This window comes from Oncorhynchus kisutch, unplaced genomic scaffold, assembly GCF_002021735.2.
Source record: "Oncorhynchus kisutch isolate 150728-3 unplaced genomic scaffold, Okis_V2 scaffold1668, whole genome shotgun sequence".
Taxonomy (NCBI): Eukaryota; Metazoa; Chordata; class Actinopteri; order Salmoniformes; family Salmonidae; genus Oncorhynchus; species Oncorhynchus kisutch.
The window spans coordinates 3,128-14,207 of record NW_022263613.1 but is presented as its reverse complement, the minus strand read 5'-3'; the positions used below and the strand labels follow the sequence as shown (position 1 = coordinate 14,207).

The following is an 11,080-nucleotide window of genomic DNA, read 5'->3' as shown; positions in this document are numbered from 1 at the left end:
AGATAAGTGAACCTTTGATCAGCCTAAATTAGGGTCAAATTGCATCTATCAATCACTTCACACTACAAAGTCAGGAAATGTCAGTTCATTACTTTGACCATTTTTTATTAGCCAGAGCCTAATTAGTGTGCAGTATATCCTCATTCCTCATACAGAAAAGTGATATATTGAATATACAGTGGAGAATTAACACTTTCTATGAAGTAGGACAACATTTGTACAATGCTTTATATTATAATATCCTTTATAATGTGTTATGACACTGACTATACACTGAGTGTACAAAACATTACCCTCCTAATATCTTGTTGCAACCCCTTTTGCCCTCAGAACAGCCTCAATTCGTTGGGGCATGGACTCTAGGTGTTGAAAGCGTTCCACAGGGATGCTGGCCCATGTTGACTCCAACGCTTCCCACAGTTGTGTCAAGTTGGCTGGATGTCCTTTGGGTGGTGGACCATTCTTGATGCACACGGAAAACTTGAGTGTGAAAAACCCAGCAGCATTGCAGTTCTTGACCCACTCAAACCGGTGTGCCTGGCACCTACTACCATACCCGTTCCAAGTCACTTCAATATTTTGTCTTGCCCATTCACCTTCTGAACGGCACATATACACCATCCATGTCTCCATTGTCTCAAGGCATACAAATCATTCTTTAACCCGTCTCCTCAACTTCATCTACACTTACTGAAGTGGATTTAACAAGTGACATCAATAAGGGATCATAGCTTTCACCTGGATTCACCTGGTTAGTGTGTGTCATGGAAAGAGCAGGTGTTCCTAATGTTTTGTACACTCAGTGTAAGCATCTATAATGGGGAAGGGAAAGGGAATAACTCAGAAGTGGTGATAAACTCTGTATGATGTTTTTATTGATAATGAACTATAATGAGTTATAAGGCTATAATGTATTATTATAGCCATACTTGTTTGGAAACACAGACAATATAGTTTTTAGACACATTAGGCCTTATACTGTAGCGATCCTGCTATATGAGCCACTTTACAATTCCCACCAATTCAGTTAACCCTATTGACGCAATGCATAGGGTTTCACGCCAGTCTGAGACCAATGTCTGCTACATTGGTGTCAGAAGTGGGATGGCGGCTGTGAGGTCATCGGAGCTCACGGGCCTGGACATGTGAGGGGTTGGAGTAGCGATCCTCGCTATATGAGTCAGGTTACAATTTACACCGTTTCTATTGGCACACTGCGTAGAGTGTTTGCCTTTACGCCTGGATCACACCTACTGTAATTCGTTGTTACACCTCGATCACACCTACATCGTGTTTGCGAAAAATGGTACGCAGCATCATCTGGATGTGTCCAACAAAAATTCTATATTCACCTGCTACCATTTCAAACCGTCTACGCATACAATTTGATGCATATGTTCGACAAATCCAATGTATGCACCACACAGAACACACTGCAACGCAATGCTCCAAGGTAAACACACAGTTCCATTGTAAATTAATGTACGTATGGTGTCCCAAAACACAAACATTATATCCGTGTGATCGAGGCGTTACAGTGGCAATCAGCACAAAACAATAACAAAACTGTTACCACTCAAAATCATAGACAGCTATGGATGCAAGGACTGACCATCTATGATGTAAACATTCTAGTTTTAACCATGTTGAGGCTATATAGTGTTTGTTTACAAGAGCACGTAATGTATTATAAAGCACTATGCATGTGTTTGTTTAAATAAAGCGATCAACTTAGTTATAGAACACTGTAATAGGTATTTGTAGGCTTTAATTAAATTCTGCTTCAGTCTCGCGCTCGTGATTGGTATCTTCATGATATGAGCACGGGTCTTCTCCACTAATAATCCACAGGTGTTATCTGTTAGCGGCAAGATTTGACCAGTGAGTAGTATAATCTATAGAAATTAATTGGACATATTCAATGTTCTTGAGGTTTACCTAATTTATCTTTATCGCGTGTTGAATTTTCAGCCCCAGTTAGTAGCAAACTTTACCGCAAAGATGTTCCGCTTTTTCAATATTCTGCCAGCCCCTCTGCAGGTATATCAAAATGTTGTTTTTGTTTGTGTTAACGTGTACCCCTCATTTGTTTTTCAAGCAAACATCTCCGGACAGTCGTTATGCGACATTCTAATAGAACATACTGTATCTTCGACTAAAGTTTACTTTTCAAACCTAGATGTGCGTGAGATCAATTTGCATTCACCCCGTACCCGACGTTACTGAGGATGAGAAAAGGGCGAAAATTCAAAGCTCTAATATAGAACGAGATTTGTTTGAACAAGCCAAGCTTGAGGTGAACGTGATCAAAATATTGCTACTTGGTAAGTTTGTGTGCGTGCGAGGTGTATGTGTTGCAACAACCGTGTCTCACACAATTTCGTATTATTATGTATGGAAATCCGAGACCCGTAAGTATGATATGTTATCTTTGGTATGGTTACTTGAGACAGATGGTTACTTAATGCCAAATTGAAAGGAGTTTGGTTGGGTGGGTATAACACACATTTCTAGAAACACAGTGGATAATTATAATTTAGGCTACCTTTGAACTACTTTTATCTACTTTGCAACTACTTAGCATGTTAGCTAACCCTTCCCAATTATGTAAAGTACTTAAGAAAATATACTTTAAAGTAGGCCCTACTGCTTTAGTTTGTGGTATCTGTACTTTACTATTTATATTTTGGACAACTTTTACTCCACTACATTCCTAAAGAAAATAATGTACTTTTTACCCCGTACATGTTCCCTGACACCCAAAAGTACTCGTTACGTTTCGAATGTTTAGCAGGACAAGAAAAGTGTCCAATTCACACGCATATCAAGAGAACATCCCTGGTCATCTCCTGCCTCTGATCTGGTGGACTAAACACACATGCTTTATTTGTAAATGTATAAGTGTTGGTGCTGTGTTTGCTTAATATGAGGAATTTAAAATTATTTATACATTTGATACTTAGTTACACTGCAGAAATAGCCCTGCCATTGGTTGCTAAAACTCTAATACATTGAACAAAAATATGAATGTGATATGAAACCATTTCAAAGATTTTACTGAGTTACAGTTCATATAAGGAAATCAGTCAATTTAAATAAATTCATTAGGCCCTAATCTATGGATTTCACATGACTGGGAATACAGATATGCAGCCATTGGTCACGGATACCTTAAAGAAAGGTAGGGGTGTGGATCAGAACCAGTCAGTATCTGGTGTGATCATCATTTTCCTCATGCAGTGCGACACAGTGCGGTGAGACATAATCATGCAGTGCTTAGAGTTGATCAGGCTGTTGATTGTGGAATGTTGTCCCACTCCCCTTCAATGGCTGTGCGAAGTTGCTGAATATTGGTGGAAACATGAACATGCTGTTGATCCAGAGCATCACAAACAAGCTCAATGGGTGACATTTCTGGTGAGTATGCAGGCCATGGAAGAACTGAGTCATTTTCAGCTTCCAGAAATTGTGTAAAGATCCTTGCTACATGGGGCCATGCATTATCATGTTGAAACATGAGGTGATGGCAGCGGACAAATGGTATGACAATGGGCCTCGGGATCTCTTCACATTCAAATTGCCATCGATTAAATTGCAATCATGTTTGTTGTCCATAGCTTATGACTGCCCATACCATAATCCCACCACCGGGGCACTCTGTTCCCAACGTTGACAACTGCAAACTGCTCACCCACACAACGCCATACACACTGTCTGCCATCTGCCCGGTACAGTTGAAACTGTGATTCATCCGTGAAAAGCACACAATTCCATTGTGCCAGTGGCCATCGAAGGTGAGCATTTGCCCACTGAAGTAGGTTACGGTGCTGACCTGCAGTCAGGTCAAGACCCCGGTGAGGGCGATGAGCATGCTGTTGAGCTTCCCTGAGACAGTTTCTGGCAGTTAGTGCAGAAATCCATAGATTGTTCAAACCTACAAATTAATCAGTTGTCCGGGTGGCTGGTCTCAGACGATCCCGCAGGTGAAGAAGCTGGATGTGGAAGTCCTGGCCTGGCGTGGTTACACGTGGTCTGCAGTTGTGAGGCCAGGTGGACATACTGCCAAATTCTCTTAAAACATTGTAGGAGGCGGCTTATGGTAGAGAAATTACCATTACATTCTCTGGCAACAGCTCTGGTGGACATTCCTGCAGTCAGCATGCCAATTTCACGCTCCCTCCCAATTGGATGGCTTGTGGTTAGAGCGTTGGGCCAGTAACCGGAAGGTTGCTGGATCGAGTCCATAAGCTGTCAAGGTAAAAAATCTGTCGTTCTCCCCCTGAGCAAGGCAGTTAACCCACTGTTCCCTGTGTGCCAAAGACGTTGACGATTATGGCAGCCCCACACACCTCTCTGATTCAGAGTGGTTGGGTTAAATGTGGAAGACATATTTCAGTTGAATACATTGTTGGACAACTGACTAAATATCCCCCCTTTCCCCTCAACTTGCGACATCTGTGGCATTGTTGTGTGTCAAAACTGCACCTTTTTTTTTTTGTGGCATTGTATTGTCCCCAGCACAAGGGGAACCTGTGTAATGATGCTGTTTAATCAGCTTCTTGATATGCCACATCTGTCAGGTGGATGGATTATCTTGGCAAAGGAGACATGCTCATTAACAGGGATGTACTAAATTCGATAGAAATAAGCTTTTTGTGTATATGGAACATTTCTGGGATCTTTTACTTCAGCTCATGAAACATGGCACCAACACTTTGTTGTGTTTTTTTGTATTTGTGTAGTTTGCCTAATTTCAGTTTGTAACAAAATAAGCTGCTCTAGTGTAGAGAATCATTCAACCATCTAAACCCTTGTGAAATATATTTTCCATAATCTTTTGAAGACGCAAAAGAAATTGCGCACATAGAACAGATCTACCTCTTCTTAGACTTGCGTTCAAGTAGAGTAATAGAACTATAACTCATATTTCTACAGTGTGAATTTGGCCAGGTCACCCAAATAGTTACAGCAATTACATTTATTTTTTGATAATTAAGCCTATTTAAAACCAAATACTCTTGAGTCATTTGAGTCATTTTCTATTAAGTTATCTTTACTTTTACTCAAGTATGAACGTTGGGTATTTTTCCACCACTGACCTGACCTTAACCATTTTAGCTACCCATTTGCCTAACCTTAACCCTTTAACCTAACTCCTAAACTTAACCCTAACCTTATAATGCAAACGGTTGATAGATCATTTAGAATCTCAGCATGTACAACTTTAGCATTTTAGCTAATTGTCAACTTTTGAACTACTTGATACTTTGCAACTAACTAGCATGTTAGCTAACCCTTCCCCTAACACTTCCCTTAACCCTAATTCCTAAACTTAACTCTAACGTTAGCGAGCTAGCTAACCCTTCCCCTAACCCTTTAACCTAATTCCTAAACGTAACTCTAACGTTAGCGAGCTAGCTAACCCTTCCCCTAACCCTTTAACCTAATTCCTAAACGTAACTATAACGTTAGCGAGCTAGCTAACCCTTCCCCTAACACTTCCTCTAACCCTTTAACCTAATTCCTAAACTTAACTCTAACGTTAGCGAGCTAGCTAACCTTAGCCACCTACCTGGAATTGATAACATATCAAATGTTTTGCAGATTCCTAACATATTACATGCTTTTTATGAATTCATAACATGTAATAGAAATTGTCATTCTTAACATATCATACGAAATGGGTGATAGGCATCCACAAATGAATACATACCATACGAAACGCAACATATCATACTAAATGCGGTGTCTCGGATGTATGTACAGAAAAATACTAAATGCTCTGAGACCAGGTTGGTTGCAAATCACAAATATGGCCAACCATGTCACTGCAGAATATATTTAATGTGTTTTGTGATTTAAGTTCCCATTAGATTGCACTGATGTGATGACTACTTTGTTCCAGGTGCTACAGAGAGTGGTAAGAGTACCATGGTCAAGCAGATGAAGATCATCCACAGTCATGGCTTCTCCAAGCCAGAGCTTATTAGCTTCAAGGTGCTGTGTACACTACCCTCCTTGTCACAACACATTTGAGAATCTCTGTTTTTTTTCTTTAAAGGGGATTCTTGGCTTTGTTACACTACATTCTCACTATTCTAAAGAACCCAGACAGGTCCATAGCCTGTTATGTTGTTGGCTTAAAAAGGCTGTATTCAACAGTCACGATACCATGATCAATGCATACTGCCCTCCGTTAATACTGTGTGCTTCCATTCTGTAAGAAAATGCTCTTACTGATGCTTAATCGAATAGTGTTTTGGCTGGACAGGGCACTGATGTAGCTGATAGTGACTCCACTTGGGAGATTAGGGAGGGAGTTGTTGCGTCTGGATGTATGGTATGGGAGCTGGGGTTTGGGAAAGGTGATTCTACCTCCTCCCAATCAGACCATGGAGGTACAAGAGCTTAGGTGTGGTTAATGGTAGCTGTATACTGTTCAAACCATGTTTTTTTTACTGTGTACAGTCCTTGGCTAGGGGTCTGTAAAGGTGGATGTTTGAACATTTTACATTCACATAGAACAGGCATGAATATCTGTCTGGTAGAATAGGGAATCATTATTTTTGTTCTATCTGCAGTGTTGTGAAGAATAGCCCAGTCCCAGTGCTCAATAGTCACCCCTCTCTCTCCCTCCCTCTCTGGCTCACCATCCAAAGTATTTAAACTGAGCCCTCCATGAGTGATTCCATCAGACTACTGAACTTTCTCGATTAGTGAACATTTATTGATTTACTTGATGTATTCACACTTCATATTTTGGCTGCCATGTATACCGAAATAAAACTCAAACTCCCTCCCTTCACAGGCTGCAGTGCTGGATAACCTCCTGACCTCCATGAAGTTTGTGCTGCGCGGCATGGGACTGCTGAGGATTAATCTGGCCAACAAGAAGAACAAGGTGAAGGAGAAGAGCTAGTAGCTAGTCTTGGAGCATCATGTCATACTGACTGACCACCTTGTTAGGACCTTTTGATTTGACAATTTAAAATACGTAGTTACTCCAGGCAACCGATACATAAACCACAACTAGCAGAGGGTACTAGCCAGAAGACCATTTGTGGTCTCCTATCAAACAGATACATAAACCACAACTAGCAGAGGGTACTAGCCAGAAGACCATTTGTGGTCTCCTATCAAACAGATACATAAACCACAACTAGCAGAGGGTACTAGCCAGAAGACCATTTGTGGTCTCCTATCAAACAGATACATAAACCACAACTAGCAGAGGGTACTAGCCAGAAGACCATTTGTGGTCTTCTATCAAACAGATACATAAACCACAACTAGCAGAGGGTACTAGCCAGAAGACCATTTGTGGTCTCCTATCAAACAGATACATAAACCACAACTAGCAGAGGGTACTAGCCAGAAGACCATTTGTGGTCTCCTATCAAACAGATACATAAACCACAACTAGCAGAGGGTACTAGCCAGAAGACCATTTTGTGGTCTCCTATCAAACAGATACATAAACCACAACTAGCAGAGGGTACTAGCCAGAAGACCATTTGTGGTCTCCTATCAAACAGATACATAAACCACAACTAGCAGAGGGTACTAGCCAGAAGACCATTTGTGGTCTCCTATCAAACAGATACATAAACCACAACTAGCAGAGGGTACTAGCCAGAAGACCATTTGTGGTCTTCTATCAAACAGATACATAAACCACAACTAGCAGAGGGTACTAGCCAGAAGACCATTTGTGGTCTCCTATCAAACAGATACATAAACCACAACTAGCAGAGGGTACTAGCCAGAAGACCATTTGTGGTCTCCTATCAAACAGATACATAAACCACAACTAGCAGAGGGTACTAGCCAGAAGACCATTTGTGGTCTTCTATCAAACAGATACAGCACACATTATGAAATATGGTCTCTATTCACACCCTCTGGTAATGATGCAACACATTCTGTACCCCCATTTAACACATGCTGACCTAACAGGATCATACAGTGTAACTAGTCAGCCCAGTTTTAGACCTACATCTCTGCCCCTGGTCATAGCCTGGTCATAGCTAACTGTAGAGCTCAGATGTCACGTTAGATGTCAGCCTTGCTCTGGTATTCTCCTAGCTACGTCCCTAACACTATCACAAGCCATATATTGAAATTTAAAGGCCTCTTTGCCTCACACATCTTTCTTGACCTCACTAATAACGACAAGTGGACACAGGGACTGGCATTTGTCATCTACATCTGTCATTATGATTTAGTTGGGTTGTTCATTAGGACCAAATGGAAGAAAAGACTGAAACCGAGAGGGAACTACCTGGACTAGTCCAATAAGAAACACTCATTTTACATAGCAAAACACACACAAAAAAAGCATATGTCTTTCATTCCCTAATGAACAAGACCCGAGACAGCAAATGTTCAACATATTCCCAAACTGGAGCAATGCCGTCGGGGGTATGCCAAATAAAAATATGATTCACATTTATTTATTTTTGTAAACTTTTTTTTTCACATTTTCAAACAGTCGATTTATATTTTCCAACGGAGTCTATACATTTGGGTGAGTTTTTTTACTTCTCTCGCCTGATTAGCCTCGTTTCACTGCCAAAAATAAAATTAAACCATCTAGTGTTCAGCGAAATAACAACACAATGTCAAATAATTAACATCCAATCACATTAACCGTTACACTCTTGCGGGAATTCCATTAACGGTCGTATGTAGCCAAATGTAGCTGCTGCTCATGTTGGCATCTGCACTGATGGCACAAAAGCCATGACAGGGAGACATAGTGGAGTGGTAACGCGCGTGCAAGCAGTTGCTCCCGACGCCACTTGGGTACACCGCAGCATCAACCGAGAGGCTCTTGCTGCCAAGGGAATGCCTGACAGCTTGAAAGGTGTTTTGGACACTACAGTGAAAATGGTTAATTTTGTTAAAGCAAGGCCCCTGAACTCTCGTGTATTTTTCTGCACTATTCAAAGATATGGGCGGCGACCATGTAATGCTTTTACAACATACAGAAGGGCGCTGGTTATCAAGAGGCAAAGTATTGACACGCTTGTTTTTTTAAATTGAGAGACGAGCTTAGTTTTCTTTACTGACCATAATTTAACTTGTCTGACCGCTTGCATGATGAAGAGTTTCTCATATGACTGGCCTATCTGGGTGATGTCTTTTCTCACCTGAATGATCTGAATCTAGGATTACAGGGACTCTCCGCAACTATATTCAAGGTGCGGGACAAAATTGAGGCTATGATTAAGAAGTTGGAGCTCTTCTCTGTCTGCATTAACAAGGACATCACACAGGTCCTTTCCATCATTGTATGATTTTTTTGTGTTTGCAAATGAACTCAAGCTTACGGACATTATCAAATGTTATATAGCGAAGCACCTGAGTGAGTTGGGTGAATAATTACGCAGGTTACTTTCACGATACGGATGATACAAACAACTTTCATGCCCTGCCTCCAGTCCACTTACTGATAAACTGAACAAGAGAGCCTCATTGAAATTACAACAAGCAGTTCTGTGAAAATTGATGGACAACACATGCCACTGCCAGATTTCTGGATAGGGCTGCGCTCAGAGTATCCTGCCTTGGCAAATCGCGCTGTTAAGTCACTGATGCCCTTTGCAACCATGTACCTATGTGAGAGTGGATTCTCGGCCCTCACTAGCATGATAACTAAATACAGGCACAAACTGTGTGTGGAAAATGATTTATGACTGAGACTCTCTCCAATACAACCCAACATTGCAGAGGTATGTGCATCCTTTCAAGCACACCCTTCTCATTAACCTGTGAGTTATTCACCATTTTTGATGAACAATAAGGTTTTATATGTAAGATGGTTAAATAAAGAGCAAAATTATGGATTATTTGTGCCCTGGTCCTATAAGAGCTGTTTGTCACTTCCCACGAGCCGGGTTGTGACAAACTCCCACTCATTCTTATGTTTTAATGTATCATTTTGTGTGTGTGGGGGCAGGCTTACAATGATGGCAAAAACAACATTTGAGGGTGCGCTGTCCCTGGTGCTAGAGGGTGTACGCAGCTGGAGATTAATGTTTTGAAGGGGTACGGGACTATAAAAAGTTTGGGAACCACTGCCCTGGAGTATCGGTGATCATGAAGCCCTCTTCCCTGTTGTCCCCATGCAGGCCCATGCCCGCTCTGTGCTGTCCTGTGGCCAGTGTTTCGGGAGGACGGGGAGCTGCTGCGTTTGTGGCCCTGTCTTTCTGTGCTCTCTGGGCCGACCAGGGTGTGAGAGCTGCAGCTGCCAGGGGCTACGAGTTCCAACTCAACGACTTCAGCGCTCTAGTGAGTACCTTACATGTAGTGTTGTCACTGTACTCAGTATCACAGTTCTCTGAAGTATGATCATGACAAGGAAACAACATACGGAGCGCACTGAATTTCATGATGAAACAGTGGAAGTTGATAGAAATGCTGCGTTTTGGTATCAATTTATATTTTAATCAACCTCTGGAGAGCGAGGTAGGGGCAGTGTTGTCTTTTTCACTGTCGTCACTCGCATCCTATAATTGAAGGTATAGCAGAAAGCATATTTTTTATTTATTTTATTTATCTGTTATTTTACCAGGTAAGTTGACTGAGAACATGTTCTCATTTACAGCAACGACCTGGGGAATAGTTACAGGGGAGAGGAGGGGGATTAATGAGCCAATTGTAAACTAGGGATTATTAGGTGACCATGATGGTTTGAGGGCCAGGTTGGGAATTTAGCCAGGACACCGGGGTTAACACCCCTACTCTTACGATAAGTGCCATGGGATCTTTAATGACCTCAGAGAGTCAGGACACCCGTTTAACGTGACATATGACATAAAGCAGGTTCTTAAAGGCTCAAAGAGTTTAATAGTCTGTCTCGTGGCTGCTTTTCTTCTTTGCCATGGAAAATCAAGAATCGTGCTACTGGTGTCGTGTTCTATCTGCGCCGTCCCACCTCATTCAGACTGACTGGACCGTGTGGATCCTCCCAGGTCTTACAAGGGAAGCCTTTGCTTACTTCCTCGTCGATATACACATAATGGATTGTAGCAAGAAAATACATCCGTCATAGGAAATGATTCTCCTGACATTTTGC

General features: G+C 41.6%; 1 protein-coding gene across 1 annotated transcript; it reads left to right on the top strand.

The window, feature by feature from the left end:
- Window positions 1-1,785: 1,785 nt before the first annotated feature.
- LOC109886021 (guanine nucleotide-binding protein G(o) subunit alpha-like) lies at window positions 1,786-10,293 on the top strand (the record flags this gene model as incomplete). Its single annotated transcript, XM_031818857.1, has 6 exons — window positions 1,786-1,881; window positions 1,972-2,040; window positions 2,180-2,324; window positions 5,906-5,997; window positions 6,809-6,901; window positions 10,134-10,293. Coding segments are annotated over exons 2-6 (529 nt in total), but the record flags the coding sequence as incomplete, so codon positions are not given.
- Window positions 10,294-11,080: the final 787 nt, after the last annotated feature.